Source organism: Psittacula echo (genome assembly GCF_963264785.1).
Source record: "Psittacula echo genome assembly, chromosome: 3".
Lineage (NCBI taxonomy): Eukaryota > Metazoa > Chordata > Aves > Psittaciformes > Psittacidae > Psittacula > Psittacula echo.
In genome coordinates this window covers 72,818,620-72,838,247 of record NC_137736.1, presented here as the reverse complement: position 1 = coordinate 72,838,247, position 19,628 = coordinate 72,818,620, and the positions used below count along the sequence as shown (strand labels likewise).

Sequence of the window (19,628 nt, the reverse complement as noted above, 5' to 3'; positions counted from 1 at the left end):
TGCATGGAATGTGCAGTGGTACTATACCTGCCTTGTATAACTTGAGCATTGATTGCAGTGTGAATGTTCTATTAGTATCATTTCTACTAATGATCACTTAAAGCAGAGCATGTATTAATATTGTGTGCTTAGATTTAATTGAAACTGCTCATGTAACTTAAAGCTGAAAAAATGATCCTTTTATTTCACTAGTGTATTGATGTAATGGGAGATGGATGCCTTAACAATGAACACTTTGAAGAACTTGGAGGAATACTGAAAGGAAAACTAGAAGAGCACTTTAAAAACCAAGAATTAAGACAAGGTAAGTTAATACAAATTCCTGTTGACGTGAGTATATGGCTGTTCTTTAAAGCAGAATTCCTAATAATTTCTGAACACAAAAAAAGCTTAGTTCAGATTTCTTTAATTTACATATTTATGTAAGGTAATTGGGCTTTGAAACAGCACAATCCATGAGGTACATTTGTGAGCTCTGGGAAGATGAAGATGACATCATTTGCAGAAATTCTGCAGTTGAATCAAAAGTTGGTGGACAGATTTACTTGAAGACAGTGCTGGTAGCTTCTTATTTCTGTGCATTTTTCTTGTCCTTGTGGACACGGTGGTGTGTATATTTCTGTTTCATGTGCTTTTACATGCATTCCTAAACTGAGCTGTCTCATTATACTTTTTGTTTCTCTGTGAAAGCTCTTTGAAGCTCCTTAAAGACAAAATTCCTGTTACATCTTCAGCTATTGTTTCCTATTTTCTAAATTTGTTGTTCTTTTCTTTTTTTTTTTTTCTTTCACAGGCTTTTTATGTAGAAATGTAATGGTTTAATATTTGTTTTTTTAACTCAGTGAAAAGACAAGATGAAGACTATGATGAACAAGTTGAAGAGTCATTACAAGATGAGGTAAGTTTGTTTGGGGAGCTTTTCAATGTACAGAGCACCAGGATGAAACTACATTACATGGATATGCTATGTTACTCAGTTAAAGCGTAGTGCATCTGCAGAATTATTTTTTTCTGGAAGAATATATGTTACCATATTCCTTCAAAACTTTCAGTAAGAAAAAGGTCACACTACATGAGTGAATTATAGAATACAGAACGTATCCTTGTCTGGTATACTGAAGGAGGAAGTTCAAGATACGGCTCTTAATTTTCTTAATCCTCTCAAACAATTCTTAGATGACTTTAATACAGCACTTTACAGCAGGCTATTTAGTGATTATCTGAAGCCTAGCCCTGCTGACTTCTTTTTTCTTCGTGCCTTATGACCTAGGTGGCTCTTAATCTTGAGCATACCTCTGGCATGTCAGGTTAGGAGCCTGTCTCGAAAAGAGTAGAACTAAAATAGTATCAGAGGAGGACAGCAGGATGAATAGCTGACATAATGTGTTTGCTTATGAGGGAATACCAAAGTGAATGCTTTTCCGCTAAGATGCCAAACTGACTTTTTTAATTTAAAGTTGAGGTGACTGTAGAAGAGATACAATAGTTCTATTAAATCATCATTGGTATGGAAAGAGTAATAAAGAATAAGAAGTCACTGCTGCTTATGACAAGAGATGTAAAGGATGCTCAGTAAATTGAAGAACTGGAACACTTTTTTTTTTTGCCACAGTGCAGGTGTGAAGTTTGTGAAGCTGAATTGTGCAGCTTGTTCGCATGAGTTTAACCTGGATACAGAATCCAGAATCTTTCTTAACAGATCAGGCACCCATATGTAAATACTTTCAGAAATAACAATACAGTTCTTGACCCCATTTTCTTTGGGAACAATAGGCCAGCATTCAAAAGGAGAGAGTTCTGGCACCTACATACTGCTTGGGATCAAAAAAATCACAAAACTCAAGTTCTGAGCCAAGAGCCTTTCCTGTTTTCTGTTTTTTCTTATTTACTTTACTGTTCATTCTTGTAGACAGTGAGTTAAGCAGTTTACCTTTATTTCTTACGTGTCACTGTGTACTGATAATGAGAGAAAATGCTAGCAAGCAGCAGTTTCAGAAAAGCTGAATCCCTATTCTGCACAGAGTTGCAAGGCATTTTAAAAATGCTTTAATTTCTATTTGAGCTTGCTGATTTTTTTATTTTTTTTTTTTTAAGACTGCAAGGAAGACATGTCTGCATTACTCTGTGAAAGTAGGAGTGGGACCAGAATGTCATTTGCCATATAGACCAAATTAACATGTGGCAACGGATATACAACTTAGGTCCCAGAATATGTTTATATAGCCGTTACCTCAAGGCAGCAGAAATATAAGGGAGTACAGAAGTCACAAAAGACATTCAAACAGTAATTTCTGTAAGATATCCAGATACAGCCCCAGCTTAGGCAATAACTAAACTGCTGATGTGATAGAGAGAAGGCATATGCTAAGCTCTCCCCCTGTTATTGGCTGTTAGTAAGCAATACCGGGCCAGGTGGACCTTGCAGTGTGCTGCAGCAGTTTTCTTTTTGAATTTTTGTTCATGTGTATTTTCCAGAGCTACTGCTTGAATTATGCCCTGACAATGCAAGAGTTGGCTGACCAGGAAGGTTTAAATATCCGGTTCTGAGAAGCTGTCTGTTACATGAGAAATACTTACCAGTTTCTCACTAGGGACCAGAAACTAGCTGTATTCTCTTCGCCTGCCTTTTAAAGTATAAACTGATTAGAAGAGCCATACCAAGTACAGCAGAACTTGCTTTAAAACAAAAAGGGTTTTCCGAATGGAAGTGTGTCCAGAGAACAATCCTTGCTTGCAGCTATAATACGAATTGATAGCTGGATCTGAACTAAGGATCTTTACTTCACCAGTTTGATGCAATAATTGAGCAAGGTGAAAAATGAAATAGCAAGAGGAGAGGATTAATATTCTTACGTTTTTGCTACAATCTTCTGTCACAAAAGCAGTTACCTGTTTACTTTTCAATAAAAGCTTGTTGTAGTATCTGTAAGGTACAGAAGAGGAAAAGGACCTTCTGTCTTCTGTGAAGGAAATCTACTGAAGCAGTAAATTTGCACAAGACAGTGTTTATCGTGCTAGAATTTTTCTGTCCCTGAAACAAACCTTCAGGTCCTACACAATAGTGATTGACTTACATTTTTAAGAAGGTAAAAAGTAGGACTCTTGAGAACTACCAGCCAGTCAGACTCATTCTGTGCCCAGTAAGATCATGGAACAGATTTTTCTGGAAGCTCTGTCGCGGCACATGGAAGACAGGGAAGTGATTAGAGACAGCTGATGTGGCTTCACAGAGAGCACATCATGCCCAAACAATCTGGTGATTTCTATGATAGAGTGGCTGCATTGGTGGATTAAGACGGAGCAACTGATGTCATCTGCCTTGACTTCTGTAAAGCCTTTGACATGGTCCCACAGAACATGCTTGTTACTAAATTGGAGAGATAGAGATTTGATGGAAGGCTGTCTGGTGGACAAGGGAGTGACTGGATGGCCATGTCCAAAAAGTTGCATGCAGTAGCTCAATGTCCAAACAGATCAGTAACAAGGGGTGTCCCTCAGGGGTCTCTACTGGCACCAGTACTTTTCAATATCTTTATTAACAACATAGGCAGTGGTATTGAGTACTCCCTCAGCAAGTTTGCAGATGACACCGAGCTGGGTAGTGCAGTTAATGCACCTGAGGGAAAAGATGCCATTCAGAGGGGCCTTGAAAAGCATGAGGAGTGAACCTTGTGAACTTCAGTAAAGCCAAATGCAGAGGCCTGAACCTGGTTCAAGGCAGTCCCCAGTATTAGTACAGACTGGGGAGTGAGTGGATTGAGAGCAGCCCTGTGGAGAAGGATTTGTGGATATTGGTTGATGGAAAAATTACATATAAGCCAGGACTGTGAGCTTGCCACCCAGAAAGCCAACCATGTTCTGGGCTGCATCAAAAGGAGTGTGACCAGCAGGCCGAGGTAGGGGATTCTCTCCCTCTGCCCTGCTCGTGAGACCCCACCTGCAGTGCTGTGTTGAGCTCTGGGGCCCCCAGTGCAAGATGAACATGGACCTGTTGGAAGAGGTCCAGAGAAGGACCACGAAGATGCTCAGAGGGCTGAAGCACCTCTTCTGTGAAGACAGGCTGAGAGGAGTTGGGCTTGTTCAGCCTGGAGAAGAGAAGGCTCCGAGGAGACCTTACAGCAGCCTTCTAGTACTTAAAGGGGAAGACAAGAAATCTGGAGAGGGACTTTTGACAGGGGTATGTAGTGACAGGACAAGAGGGAATGGCTTTAAACTGAAAGAGGGGAGGTTTAAATCAGGTAATAGGAAGAAGCTCTTTACTCTAAAGGTGGTGAGACACTGGCACAGGTTGTCCAGAGAAGTTGTGGCTGCTGTGTCCCTGGCAGTGTTCAAGGCCAGGTTGGATGGGGCTCTGAGCAACCTGGTCTAGTGGAAGATGTCCCTGCCCATGGCAGGGGGGTTGGAACTGGATGATCCTTAAGGTCCCGTCCAGCCCAAACTGTTATATCTTTTTGTGATGAGATCAAGAGTTGAAAAATAGTGGACATTAAAAGACTGAGTTTACAAAACCAAATCATTGAACTTCATTCCATTAGTTTAGACACCTTGGCATTTCATGTGACTTCACTAATTCTAAGATCATTAGTCTTAATGTGAGTTGTATCCTTTTCTTATCAGGATGACAATGACGTTTATGTTTTGACTAAAGTATCGGACATTTTGCACTCAATATTCAGCAGTTATAAGGAGAAGGTACTGCCATGGTTTGAAAGGCTACTTCCACTAATTGTCAACCTAATTGTAAGTACCTGGCTTGCTCTGATGTGTTGATAGGCCTGGAATCTTTAACATACTGGAATCTTAGAGAACTTGATAGATAATTTGTATATTCTATCAGATATTCACCTGGATTTTGTTTTGTTTATGGTATCGCTGCAAGTATCACAGGAGAAAATTGTGTGTTTGTAAGATTAAATTTAATCCAGGAGGATTTTAACAATATTACCAGACCACTGTTACTGTGATTGTTCTGTTGATCTAATTGCTGACTGTACAAAATACCAGTTTTAAGGTGGCTTAAATATTACCTGGTTTTGATGCAGTGTCCACATAGGCCGTGGCCTGACAGGCAGTGGGGGCTGTGCATTTTTGACGATATTGTAGAGCACTGCAGCCCCTCCTCGTTCAAGTACGCTGAATACTTCCTGAGGCCAATGCTCCAGTCAATATGTGACAACAGCCCAGAGGTTAGGCAAGCAGCTGCCTATGGTGTTGGAGTTATGGCACAGTTTGGCGGAGACAGCTATCGTCCTTTTTGCACAGGTATGTACATGCATCGAGCCTTGGGCAACATGGTTTATGGTGAGGCGTCCCTGCCCATGGCAGGGGTTTGGAACTAGATTGTTAACAGTAGCCTAGAATGCTAATAACTAATGTGTCACTCTGCTTTCCCATTATATAAAAAGGAGTCTGATTTTTGTGACTAAGAAATGAAATCAGTATAATACCTATCAGAAACATTTTGCTTTTTCTGAATGTCTTGAGTTTCTTTAAAACTTCATCTGGAATTTAAAGAAGTGGTTGTCTCCTGGCACTCTTCTTGCCAGTCAACAAAGTTCATTTTGTGCACTAACTAGCATCCCTTATAAAAGATTTTCTTATTTTTTTAAAGCAGATATTTAGTCAGCTGTTTCAAATACGTGTTTCACAGGAATCTTAAACAAAAGCTGAATTAAATGATGTAAGAAAATAAGAACCATGCGGTAGGGATTAATGTAAACTGTCACCATGTGGCAATCAAGATAAGGTGTCTTTCAGGAAAAAAAAAAAGAAAAAAGCACGGGGGAAACATTGCAGTGAACCGTTAAGAGCATTAATATTTAAAATTGTCTAGAAAAATACTTTGTTAACTTCTCTGTAAGGTTTTTATGGCTTGTCCTAAAACTAATGGGATAGAGACTGGGGTCAAGACAGTTCTGCTTTTGAAGTTTTGGGGAAGTTTAACATCTCTTCAAGTCTTAATTTTAATTTTTGTTCATTAGACTTCACCTTGGCCCACTTAAACTTTGTAACAACTTTAATCCTTTTCTTTGAATTTGGATAAATAAGCTTTGATTAAACTCAGACGCTCGGCTTCTCCTTTAGTTGATGTTTAGATAAAAAACTTTCTAGTTTACAGCATCCAGCTTATTAGCAGGCACCTCAAAGTGTTTTAAATTCTTATGTATGTACATGAATGAATTTGTGCCTGGACATAGTAGACTTCTGTGATACAAATTTGGCTTTGCAGAAAAGTCCAGCATTGTTACCCTGCATTCAGTACACAAGCTAGCAGGTCTGATGACCAAGTTTTTGCAGTTCTGTAAAGTTTATCAGCCCCATAGAAGTATCCTTGTCTAGCTTAGGGTTAATTCTGTTTTTCCATAGCTGCTAAATTCTTCACAAATCTCATTCCGTGAAGTTAATATAGCAAGTGTCATTGTGTATTTCTTAACTGCAAAGCTGCTACTTACTCATGCAAATAAAGTAGTGTGAAATCTCACTCTCAGTAATTTGAGTTATTTTGAAGTGTGCTTTCTGCGCAATTCCGCAACCTCTTTTCTGTGCTGATACAGAATTTCACAGCTTTAGCATTATATTTTTAGCAGAAGAACGCAAGGACAATTGTTCCTGCATGCATGTAGAGTGCTCTGAAGTCCTCATAGATACGAGTAACTAAAATTGTGACATTAATCTTCACTTAGAATCATAGAATAGTTAGGGTAGGAAAGGACCTTAAGATCATCTAGTTCCAACCCCCCTGCCATGGGCAGGGACACCTCACCCTAAACCATGTCACTCAAGGCTTTGTCCAGCCTGTCCTTGACCACTGCCAGGGATGAAGCATTCACAGCTTCCCTGGGCAACCCATTCCAGTGCCTCACCACCCTAACAGTAAAGAACTTCCTCCTTATATCCAATCTAAACTTCCCCTGTTTAAGTTTTAACCCGTTACCCCTTGTCCTATCACTAAGTATGCCTGTGGTTACCTGCATGACCTAAAAAAATGTAACTGTTATTAACCTAGCAAGGAAGTTTGCATTTTCCCTGATGCTTGATTTTTACATCTAAACCATGCCCAGTGGATTCACCAGATGAGATTTCTCCTATGAGCTTTTCCCAGTGCACCTTTTAATGGTGGGAGTTGTGTATGTGTACATACATATATATTTTTATATATCTAGCACTAGATGTACAGCATGTATACGCTGTAGACATGCGCTACAGTCCAAATTAATGTGAATGTCACTCCGTCAGTGCTTTTGATCATCCTGTGTTTCTAGAGCCTGTTAGATTAAAAAAATAATGCTTCTACCTATGTTTTTACTATAAACTACAATGTCTTTTAGATCAGACTTGCACAGAAAGATTCTTATTTTTTTTCTGAACGTATAAAGCAGATCCAGACTTCTGCAGTAGCTGTTTTCTTATGTTTCCTTGCATAGCTTTAACTATCCATTTTTCATACGATTCTTGAGTAGTGAAGAGCCTAGTAGTGGGACGTTAGGATGACTGTATTTTAGTGCTTTGGCCACAAAAAAAAAAATCCTGGTTTTAATACATGGATGTGGAATTTGGGATGTTTGTAACATAAAACTTGATTGTGCAATAAACTTTATTCTTGTTTTATCTAACAATTAGAGGCGCTTCCATTGCTGGTGAGAGTCATTCAGTCACCAGATGCCAAAACCAAAGAGAATGTCAATGCAACAGAGAACTGCATTTCAGCTGTAGGAAAGATAATGAAGTTCAAGCCTGACTGTGTAAATGTTGAAGAAGTCCTGCCACACTGGTTATCATGGCTTCCTCTTCATGAAGATAAAGAAGAAGCTGTTTATACTTTCAATTATCTGTGTGACTTGATTGAGAGGTAAGGCAAAGTCTTGACATCAATGCAGAAAGTAAGCTTGTTTGCAGATTCTTTCCTTGCATTCATTTTCCAAATCTGAGAAACTGCCAGGTTAATTTGCACATGCTTTAGGGAGGACATTTGGAATGTCAGAACTGACCCTTCCACTGTGGTGTTGCTGGTTTTTTAAAATAGTGTTCTTATCCTAACCAATGCCCGTATGGCTTTATTAAAGCAGCCAAGAATTATTTTTTACGTATGTGATGGAAAAGTTATCAGCTGGGAACTTCTACAGAAAATTCCAGGAAGATTTTTGTTACTCTGTTTACGTATCAACATTACTGAGCAAGCCTTTTTACTTAAGAGCAGCACACATGTCCTTGCAGCCTTCTTTTCATAACCTTTTAAAGTAGATCTGCACCTTTTTGCTTTCCAAAAGCTGTAGTATCAACAAAACAAAATATGAAGTAGAGAAATAATAGAGAAATTCATGGTAAAGTGCTATCTCCCTTAAGTTTTTAATAATAAATTCAGTTATTGCTGAAAACATCTTGTACCACAGCTTGTTCTTTAGATTTGTGCTCACTCCAATAAGTCAATGGAGGAAAAAAAGATAATCTTACAGTGTGGGTACAAGTTGCACTTCATAATTGAGTGGAAGAATGTCAGCTTCTGAAACAGTATGTAGGAGCCGTGCTGTGGCTGACACCATGTTATATCTTAGTAGAAAAATAGAAAAGAAGTAACTTAGATTTCCTATAGTCTTTTCTGCTATGTGAATACCTTGTGTCTCTTGGTGCTTTATTAAGGCAAGGTGGTAGCAGCAACTGAGATCCCTGGGCTGATTATTGTGTAGAGACACCATAATAATACTGACATGTATGCATATACAGATGTATGTAGAAGTTGGGAATTGCAGTACTAGCATGCTTTTGTACCCAGCTCTGTGCACGTGACTCAGCCTTGCAATGTTACTTCCCTGGATCTCTGTCAGTCCTACATTCACAGCTTCTGCATTCCAGCAGTGGTAGGTAGCAGGGCTGGAAGTAGATCATATTCTTCACGCAGATCCTGGTTGCCAGAACTTCTTTACTCCAACACTTGGCTGGGAAGAGAGAGTAGAACTTGCTGTCTGCGAGTGCTGGCAGAGAGCTGCAGTCTCTGGTTCTCCCCATGCCAGTAACACAATCTCATTCCCCTTGCAGCACTGTGAGAGGGAGGAACAAGCCCTCTTAGGCAGAGTATTTTTGTCACGCTGTTTACAGTTCTGCCTGCATGGAACTCATCCATTCTGTACAGTTCAGAACTTTTTCTTGATAAAATGTGGGCCGATTAAAGAGTCAGCTGGTTAAATATTAACCAGAGAAGGAACATTCTGTCAGCAGGCAATGAAGCTGTGTGTACTTACTCAGCTGTGTGAAACTTAAATGTAAATAAGCATCTTTAGAATAAAATATTTCAAAATCACTCCACTAACATGGAAAATGCTTACTTTTTTTTTTTTTAGTTACGTATTAATTTATTTGTATTATGTTTTGATTGTAACAGCAACAACCCAGTTGTCCTCGGTCCCAACAATTCCAACCTTCCCAGAATATTTGGTATAATAGCAGATGGTGAAATTCATGAAGCTATTAAACATGAAGATCCATGTATCAAGCGGTTGGCTAATGTTGTTCGCCAAGTGCAGGTAAGTAAATGCTAGCCTTAGGTATGAAGGGAACATTTGGAATCTGCTTTCACAAGTAACCGAACTGTTAAACAAGTTTTGAGAGCCTTACCTCCTTAAAGAATAGTACTTCAACCAGTGATCTTGAATATCCTTGGACATTCCTTGAACCATTGATGATAAAATTTGGTAGTATTTGCACTTGAATCTCTTTTGATAAACTTCAGAAGCTTATTAATTTAAAAACAAACAAACAAAAAATACATGCAGCTAGATGGTTAACGTACTAGCCAGTATAGGTTGGTTGTGGGGTTGTTTCATAACGTTTTCTGAGCCAGAAATTAAAATTTGGAGAGAAATCTGCATATCTTTGTATCAGTGAACTGTACTGTGGGATTAGAGCCAACATACTTATGGTTTCTGTAAGGGTCCCCAGCACGCTGTGGTGACCTAGTAATACGGTAGAGTCTTGGGATTTTTGCTAGAGAATGAGTGCAAGCCACAAGTAATTTTACTACTGCCCTCTTTAAGCCAGTGCAGATATAGGCAGCTGTTCAAGGTTTTCCTACCTTTGGGGAGCTGCCTCAAGGTTCGCTTCCTTTATGCCGTAACAAGTACTTACAGTGATGGCTGATGGGGATGTCTTAAGTATTTAAGCAGCGCCTCTCTACAGTTTTGTAAGTGATAGGGCTTATAAGGCAGACCTGACCCAGGGCCAGATGTTATCATGTAGATGCACTTGACAGTTTGCAGCACCTAATGATATTAAGTAGTGTGCCTGGTGAGCTGTCCTAGTTACTGCTGAGATAGAGTTATTTTCCTTTCTAGTAGCTGGTACAGTGCTATGTGTTGGATTTAGTGTGAGAAAACCGCAGCACAAACATATAGCTGATAAAAACATGTAGAGGATTTAGAGCAGCAGCAGTTCAGTTGTTGTCCATTCTACCTTACGTGCTTTGGCAAAACTCACGTTCAAGAACTTTAGGAATACTTCATTTTGCAAATGATTCACTTGGATGAGTATATCAGCCTGTGAGATCCATTATGTCTGGTAGAAAATGACCTGTTTAAAACTCTGAAGGTATAAAAAGAATGAAATCAAGCAAAGTTCCAAAGTGAAAGTGGTGTGAGTGGCTGTTCTGGATTCTGGCTAGCAGACATGAATCCGGACTGTTAGTGCTTAGTTTGGATATGGAACTTCTGTATTAGGGTATGCGAATGCATTTGTTTACCTTAAATGCTCAAGGTTAGTTGATTTTTAACAATACAATAGCCCATACATGTAGAGATCAGTTGTGTGTAGCAAAGTCCATTTTTGGCCAGGAATAGTAGGAACATTAATATGGAAATGAGACTTCTGCATTGGTAGAACGATTTACGTTCAGGCTGTGCATCTTAAAGGTGATGGGTTTGGGTTTTTTGTTTTGTTTTGTTTTTTAAATACAATTTTAGCATAGTGTTACCAACCCTTTCTCTCTTCACACATAGTACTTTGACTTGGTAAAGCGCTGTAAACATTTTATACCATGGTAGGAACTTTAAAGGCTGTTAACAGTCGGCCAGTTGTTGCTGCTGCTTCCCAGATTCAAGCAGACTTTTTTCTAATGATCTCAGTAAGCTTTTCCACTGCCAGCAACTAACATGAGCAACATTATGGTTATAGCTGGAATGAAACATAAACTTTTTTCCTTATGCTTAAGTATTCTCAGGCCAGAAATATTTCGGTAGAGTATTAATTTAAATGTGTGTCCGAAATGCTGGAAGAGCACATTTGATTCTGCAATAATCCATTGCACATGGAGAGTCTCAAATGCCTAATGCTGTTTAAAAACGCGGACTCCAACCTGAAGACTTTGTTTCCAAGTTCTTTTGAATTCTGTGAATTCATTTTTATTTGCCTTTTTTTTTTTTTTTTTTTTTTCCTAGAAAGTGTGGGAGAAAGGGCAATTACAGTAGAGCTGAACATAAAATATACCAAATATAAATTAAAGCATTTCTTAATTTCCTTCCAGTATACTGCTATTACAGAAGCTAATCTAAAGACCTACAGCCAGTCACGTGCAATTTTTCTTTTTCCTGTCATCATCCTTCTATAGAAAGCAGGGTGCCAGTTGCTTCCAGCTTCTGTTGATAAGTGAATAAATCCTATTTTCCGGCCTTTTTTAATTTCCAGCATTTTCTGGTACCATTAGAACCAGTCCCGAGCGATGGTGAGTTTAAAAGCTAGCATCTCAGATGAGGGCTGTGGTAACACAGATGAGTTATACTGAGAAGCATCAAAGCGTGGGTTTACACTTACCCAGATAGATGCTACTACACATATTCTATTCTCTCTGGGAAGTAATTTACCATTCCTTTCACGAAAGAGTAATGCCATGTGTGGGCAGTAGCATTTTGCATATACACGTGTAGTGTGTGTAGCTTGTTATGATGGAATTACAGTGTTCCCTTCCTGTGAAATGTGACTGTTGCACCTTTGCCCAAAAGATACTGTTGCATTTAGGCATGGTTCAGTTTTGCCTCCTTGTTGATCTTTAAACTTCAGTGCAAAATGCAGCACATGGTTTAGGTTATGGTTAACTTAAAGAGTGTCAATTGTCATTTGACCCGCTTAGTTATAGGGAGTTCCCAGGAGTTTCAGATTAATTACTCCACTGCTGTTTAACCAGAGCTCACCTCCATTTATAATTTTAGAGCTTCTCTATTTAAGCATGTGTAGGATTGTGTAACTGAAGATTTCAGTCTGTTCTCTTTGGCATTTATATGTATATATTTCAGGAATAAGCCCAGTGAATGCTGAGCTTTGTAAACATGTGAAAGTTTAGTGTGTGCCTTAGAAGTTTGACAGCCTGCTTAAAGACAACTTCTCATTTTGTTTTCCAGACATCTGGACAACTGTGGACAGAATGCATATCACAGCTCAATGCAGATCAACAGGCAGCCATACAGGAGCTACTGAACTCTGCTTGAAGGGCCTTAATTATCATCTGCAAGAAAACTAACTCCAAATAAACGTTTACCCTACTGTTTAGGTTTCTTTTGTTTCTTTTTTGAGTAAAACCAGAACTGTAGTGCGTGTAGGCCATTCTTCTGCAACCTACAGGCAGTGGCAGCAAGAAGCAGCATTATTTCAGAACGGTGTTTAAATCTGTTTCTATCCCACAACACAGAAGACGTTTCCTGTAAACCCTACAATAGCACTGAAGAGTATTTTTCTAACGGTATAAGCCATCCCTATGATGGTGAAAGGGAAACAAGTTGAATTTTCTCATTAGACATAATGAATTAAGAAACAGCTTTAAGACTTCCAGCAGTAGACGTACGTTATAACAGAGAAACATTTCTCTACATCTAGTGTTAATTGTATTAATTGGAGTGTGAGTCTTGGTAGGGTAGAAAATGTCCTTCTGCCCAACAAGTTAGTAGATCAGAAGATGAAAAACTGAAGACAAACATCAAGCATGAAGACCTCATTGATCGGACTTTCAGATCCCCAAAACAACAGTGACTCAATGAGGAAAGCTGTTCAGCTTCCAGCCCTTGAATGTGAAGTCTCTTTGGCATGTCTGACAGTATCTCGTTCACTCCTCAATAAATGACATTGAAACATAAGAAGCTTGTGTAGAAGTTCAGTGATGTGTGGTTCTTTTAGTTTCCTCTTGTGAAAAGATGCAAGTGACAAACTATACAAGTCATGATTTTATATTTGAAACTTTGTATATTATTGCCTATTGCAGATTTTACGCGTTTTTGTTTGTTTCTAACAAAATTTTCACCTAAGTGTGTAGAATGGAAAATTAATGGCATTCCTTTTATGACAGTAAATTTACATATCTTGACTTAAAGATGTTTCTCGTGTTCAGATGCAATTTCACTACCTAAGGTATACATTATAAAATGTAGTGTTGTTCCAGCTGCAAATGTACAACATGATCGGGCAGCCACCGATACTGTTACAGGAGCCTGTGTTTTGTTTAAAACAATCCTGTAGCTGATGGCTTGACCTGAAAGAATCAAAAACCTTTCCAGGTCTTTTTGGTACTGCAAGAGCAATATTTACCAGCTATCAAAGCAGCAAACATAAGTGTGAGAAATCACGTACTCTGTGAAGGTGAGTGAAGTTTCTGAAGTTTCAAACTTGTTACTTTGAGGATGTTAGTTATATGCATTGGGTTTTAAAACCTTCAGTTGTTTACTGCAGTGTTCTTCAATCTCAATAACCTCTTAAAACATGAAAATCCTTTCAAAGAGGGTGTTACGTTTTCCTCCTTTTGAACAAGAAAAGTTAAAACTTTACATGTAACAAATTCCTCTCTTAATAAATTTTGCCTTAGAAAATGTTTCAAAAGCCAAACCCAATAGAGAATGAGGGGTACCAAGACCAGCCCAGCACCATTATATCCAAACGTCTGTGACACAAACTTCCTTAACCATAGGGGTTGATGCTGCAGTTTGTTTAGATGCAGCTGAAGCAGTGTAACAAAATACCCAGTTTCCACTTTGCTAAATATTGTTAATCTTGTATTTGCAGAAATCCAAATTTTCATGTATCTGGAAAATACTCTGTTAAGGGTAAGATACTGGTAATGTGAGTAGAACTAGTAAGTCAAGTCAGTTATCTCAACACTGGTTCCAACTACAAAAATTGCGCTATATATAATATCATCTCTCTTGTTCATGCTGTTTGGGGTTTGGTTTTTTTTTTTAAAGTATTCTTTATTTTAAATTTCCTCTCAGCCTAACCCATGCCAGTTTTTCCCCACAGGTTGCTTTTTGCACTCTTCTCAAAGTTTCAAGCTCAGAATTTTTCTCCTTCTTTGGACTGCCGCTATATGGAGAAAAGAGTAGCACATTTAGCATCAACCTTGGCTCTCTGTAATGCAAGAGAGTAGCATTTGCGTTGCTGTTTTTACAGACCAACTTTAGTCATCTTTATTTCCTTTCAGTTCAAGTAAATGAGAACAACAGACCAGGAGATGGGGTTGCTCTGTGTGCTGGAGGTGGCATGGAGCAACTTTGTGCAGTTGCTTTTACCTTGTTAACAACCATTTTACCAGTGAGTGAGTTGCAGTGCCAGCCTGATAGGTAGGTCTGTTCCAGGGCGTACTTGGAGGTCTCATCTTGCTTGTCCTCATTGAACTTGATCAGGATTAATGTAAAAGCTTCTGTAGCATTTTCTCAACTCCTGCAAGCTTCAGAAACACTACCCTCCCCTTCCGCTTCTTTAAAAGCTCTCTGAATTGATAATCTTTGCTTTTCAGGTTCCTTAGTTGATGGTTGCAGAACAGAATTTTTAAGCAGTCAACCGTTCATGATCTTCAACAGCACTGAAGTACTGTTGCCCAGACAAAGTATAGAACAATAGCTTTATCTGTATCTAAAAAGTCATCCTTAGGAAGGAGCTGAAGGAATCTAACTGTGGTATGGATATGGGAAGGGTCATTATGGCTTTAAACTGACAGGATAGATTTAGATCAGATATTTGGGAAGAAGCTCTTCCCTGTGAGGGTGGTGAGGCACAGGTTGCCCAGAGAAGCTGTGGCTGCCCTATCCCTGGCAGTGTTCAAGGCCAGGCTGGATGGGGCTTTGAGCAACCTGGTCTAGTGGAAGGTGTCCTTCCCATGGGGTTGGAACTGGATGAGTTTTAAGGTCCTTTCCAAACCATTCTGTGATTTTATTTTGACCACTTTTCGTGGATATAGCTCCGACCATGCTTTATCAAAGTGCTCCACCATGGTGTTAGGTAATAGATGTACCTAATCTAGTGTAAAGAGCACCACAAACAATAGGAGTGCTCTGCCTTGGCTGAACAAAGAGGTACCAAATCCACCCAGTCATCCACACGAAAGTGTTTGAGGTTGTAATTTGTAACATGAAACACAACTAGAAAACTCCGCAGTGTTCCAGAATTGCAGTTATATTTGCTTATGTAAGCATGTAGTAGTGACCAGCATTCACAAGCATTGCTTTCCAAAGCAGCTCATCTTCTGATGCTTAAGTGAGTTCCCATCTAGACTCACCTGTTTGTATTACTCTGAAGGTGAAACTACTTGTGTTTTGTTTGCAATTCTAGGTTGTTTGTGAGAGATACTAAAACGTGCAGATAAATGTCTAGTTTCCTTTGCCTGGCTTTGTCTACAAGATCTCCCTGAGAATCTGTGCAAGGAAGTGACTTGTAGACTTCATGGTTTTGACACTGGGTTTATGTAGAGCTGTGGCATTCTGTCATCGCTTTGTCTCTGCAGAGACTTCAAAGTAATGCTGAGTGCAAAGGCTGGTATTCCACAGCACAGAATGGTGGTTGATACGCCAAATGTCTGTGGTTCTCCACACATCTAGAATCTTCAGTCTCATGTGTGGAGTATATGCATGAGAGTAAGATGTGTTGCACAGTTGGGATTTTTGATGAAATAAAGAAGGTGAATTTCCTAATGGCTCTGTATATGCATATATATATGCTGGGCTCCCCTGGGCTCTTGAACTATAGCTTTGGTTTTGCCTTTGTGGTATTCATAGGCATGAACACATACACTGAGGCTTCCAGATACGATGAGGGTGTTATTAAAAAGAATGCCACCCCACATTTTGTTATACTTGTAAGTATTTTAATGTGCATCTTTGGGGAGCAGCCTTGGCCTTTGTTATTTAATCATTCCATCCACTCTTATTCTGCTAACTTTGTCAATTGTACTTACTTGTATGGGGCTTGATAGTCTCTTAAATTCTAAGAAATGCATTTGTTGTCTTCCGGGAAGCTGTAAACAGGATCCAAGTATCTATCTAGTAAAGGTCCTTTGCTTTTTTTGAGTATCACAAAGATGTTTGTATTGCTTCAAGAAAGAGCCTCTCTTGGGATAGCTTAACCTCTGCTGAGACTTCAGAGGTACGGGCTCAATACTTGGATAAAAGTAATACGATTCATCTCACCTGATACTGGGTATCTGTCATGAGCTTTGTACATAAATAATTGTCTGCAGCCCTGTTCGGTGAAGGGAAATGGGTAGTGATACGTTTTGTCATAAGGAAGTGTTTGAGACCAAAGACAACTACTGTGTGAGTTGGTGCTGATAGAAATTGCTGGTATCTCAGATGGTTCTTGGGATGGCGTTTGTTACTGGCATTGCAATGGTTCATTAATAGCCTCAGTTGTTGTTCTGTAATGTAACTACTCATGAACACTTGGGTTTCCTGGTATCTATTCTTTTCCTGCTCCTAGAATAGATCAATGAAAACAAAAATCCATTCTGTAAAAGTAGTCAGTCCTGCTGCTGCCTCATATCAGCTTCCCAGGAGATTTTGCCAGTTCTTGAGGTGTTCCACACTGACAGGTAAATTACTTGTTATTTAACCGCCACCTAGAGGTGTGTTTGCTCCTGTTTCTGGAGGGTGTGAGCTACCTCCATAGATACCTCCTTTAGTCATCAAGTTAGATTTCTGTCTGGGTTATGCTGGGCTCAGGCTAACATACTATTAACATGCTGTTAACAGGTACAATAACAAGTTTGTGCCTCTGTGCCACTGCTGAATTAACTTCCTCTGTCACAAGAGCCTCATTCAGAAGACACTACCCACTACTGTAGCCCTAGAAGCCATTAAGTCTAGGTTTCTTTTAATTCAGGACAAGGCTTCTACAGCATCTTTTCCGAGGCAAGAGGGATGTGAGGACTGGAGACCCGTTCAAGACATGAGAAAGCTGTGTGGTTTGTATCTTTGAATACAAAATGCTAAGCTCAGTAACAGTATGGTTTGTTTTCCAGTAGAAAGCTGGGTTTGTCCCTTGAGTTTTAGAATACTTTTCTGTATCAGAGTATTTGCTTTTCAAAAGCAGTGTCTTGTTCCCTCATAGCCCATGAGGCTCAAATGTTTGGTCTTTATGAGTTCACAGATCTTGCTTGTAGAATTCACTCTGATCTTTCTAATTATCTGGTGGAGAAGAAATCAAATAGCCTCTCAGCTATTCTGAGTCTGTCAAGAAAATCAGCCTGGGAATGGAAGCCTGGGATGATGATCTCTGAGTGCTTTTGCAATGCTGGAGTTGGTTGAAATTCACCTCTCTGGTTCAGAGACAAGGAATGGCCATTTCTGCTCCAAGGAGAATGTTTCTACAATCTCTGTGAGATCCTTTCCTATCATTCTGGTTTGCGCCAGTGATGTGATTTCCCCTGTGTGTTTCCAAGAAGGTAAGGTCGGACCTAGTATGTTCAAGTCACTTCTGATTTTTATGACTTTGCTTTCCCACTCCAGAGGCTGCCCATGACCTCACTTCAGGTGCAGGGAGTTTCTGCAGCTGCTAAACCGTGGCATCTAAATGCCTTTTCAGTTTAATATTGGTACCACGCTTGGTTTAAGAATAACTTGAGCTAATATAACACTAGGTGCACACTAGCATTTGTAGCTGAGTTTCACTTATTTAGCAATGGAGAGTGAAAATGTAACAGTAAGCAGTGAATGCCTTAAGGGGTGTGGGGTTTTTTTTGGAGGATGCGGTGTTGCTGCTTGCAGAGGAGGGCTCAAACCTCTCCTGAGGCACCAGATGGTCGCTGGGTAATGGAATTCTGGAATTTTCTTCCAGAAAAGTGGGAAGCGTGCATGTTCACAGATGTTCTTGGGGTAAATAGGGAAGCATTCCAGAGTTAGGGGTGACCGAATGGAACTGCAAGTTTAACTTCAGCCAGTTTTGCTCATATTACTTGTCCCTCATTTTGCCAAAACCACTGCCATTGCTTGCCACCTTTTGCAGATGGCTGGTGTCCTCTGCAGGTGGGGAAGCAGGGAAGAAGAAAAGAAAGGGGGGTTCTTCAGCTTACTATTTCTGCATTAAATGTGTGACTGGTTTTTTTTTCCTAAGTAGCAACAGTTATCTTTTAAATATATCTTAAGTATGTTTTTTCAGGTACTATGTGCTGGCAACAAAATGTTGTTTAATAACATTTTCTTAATGCTATTAACAAGATAGGATTTGATATAAATGAAATAAAAGGTTTAATATTCAATTTGTATCCTACCTTAAAAACTAATGTTAATCTTCCAACCAAAAAAAGCCTGGAGTGAAAGTCATATTTTTTATGCAGATCACTGAAAAACATGATTGTAACAGGATCTTGAATCAGGGAATTTAACCTTGCCTGAATTACAGTATCACACAGTATCACAGTATGTTAGAGATTGGAAGGGACCTCAAAAGATCATCTAGTCCAATCCCCCTGCCGGAGCAGGAACACCTAGATAAGGTTACATAGGAATGTGTCCAGGCAGGTTTTGAACGTCTCCAGAGAAGGAGACTCCACAACCCCCCTGGGCAGCCTGTTCCAGTGTTCTGTCACCCTCACTGAGAAGAAGTTTCTTCTCAAGTGTAAGTGGAACCTCTTGTGTTCCAGTTTGTACCCATTACCCCTTGTCCTATCATTGTTTGCCACTGAGAAGAGCCTGGCTCCATCCTCATGACACTCCCCCTTTATATATTTATATACACTAATAAGGTCCCCCCGCAGTCTCCTCTTCTCCAAACTATAGAGACCCAGCTCCCTCAGCCTTTCCTCATAAGGGAGATGCCCCACTCCCTTAATCATCTTAGTTGCCCTGCGCTGGACTCTCTCCAGCAGGTCCCTGTCCTTCTTGAACTGAGGGGCTCAGAACTGGACACAATATTCCAGATGCGGTCTCACCAGGGCAGAGTAGAGGGGAAGGAGGACCTCTCTCGACCTACTGACCACCCCCCTTCTAATACACCCCAGGATGCCATTGGCCTTCTTGGCCACAAGGGCACAGTGCTGGCTCATGGTCATCCTGCTGTCCACTAGGACCCCCAGGTCCCTCTCCCCTACACTGCTCTCTAACAGGTCGTTCCCCAACCTATACTGGAACCTGGGGTTGTTCCTGCCCAGATGCAGGACTCTACACTTTCCCTTGTTATATTTCATCAAGTTATTCCCTGCCCAACTCTCCAGCCTGTCCAGGTCTCGCTGGATGGCAGCACAGCCTTCTGGTGTGTCAGCCACTCCTCCCAGCTTAGTGTCATCAGCAAACTTGCTGACAGTACACTCAATTCCCTCATCTAAATCATTGATGAATATATTAAATAATACTGGTCCCAGTACTGACCCTTGAGGCACTCCACTAGATACAGGCCTC

General features: G+C 40.0%; 1 protein-coding gene across 2 annotated transcripts in view; it reads left to right on the top strand.

Moving 5' to 3' along the window:
* The window catches only part of IPO5 (importin 5), a 44,991-nt gene extending 31,962 nt beyond the window's left edge, over positions 1-13,029 (top strand). Inside the window, exons 20-26 of one of the 2 annotated variants that reach the window (XM_080613874.1) lie at positions 193-304; positions 843-898; positions 4,618-4,740; positions 5,043-5,262; positions 7,621-7,849; positions 9,377-9,518; positions 12,381-13,029. In XM_080613874.1, coding sequence (XP_080470000.1) covers positions 193-304; positions 843-898; positions 4,618-4,740; positions 5,043-5,262; positions 7,621-7,849; positions 9,377-9,518; positions 12,381-12,467 — 969 coding nt within the window. In that variant the 3' untranslated portion in view covers positions 12,468-13,029. Of the gene's footprint in view, positions 1-192; positions 305-842; positions 899-4,617; positions 4,741-5,042; positions 5,263-7,620; positions 7,850-9,376; positions 9,519-12,380 lie in introns of those variants that run through there. The other variant, XR_013956467.1, reaches the window with a different exon arrangement.
* Positions 13,030-19,628: the final 6,599 nt, after the last annotated feature.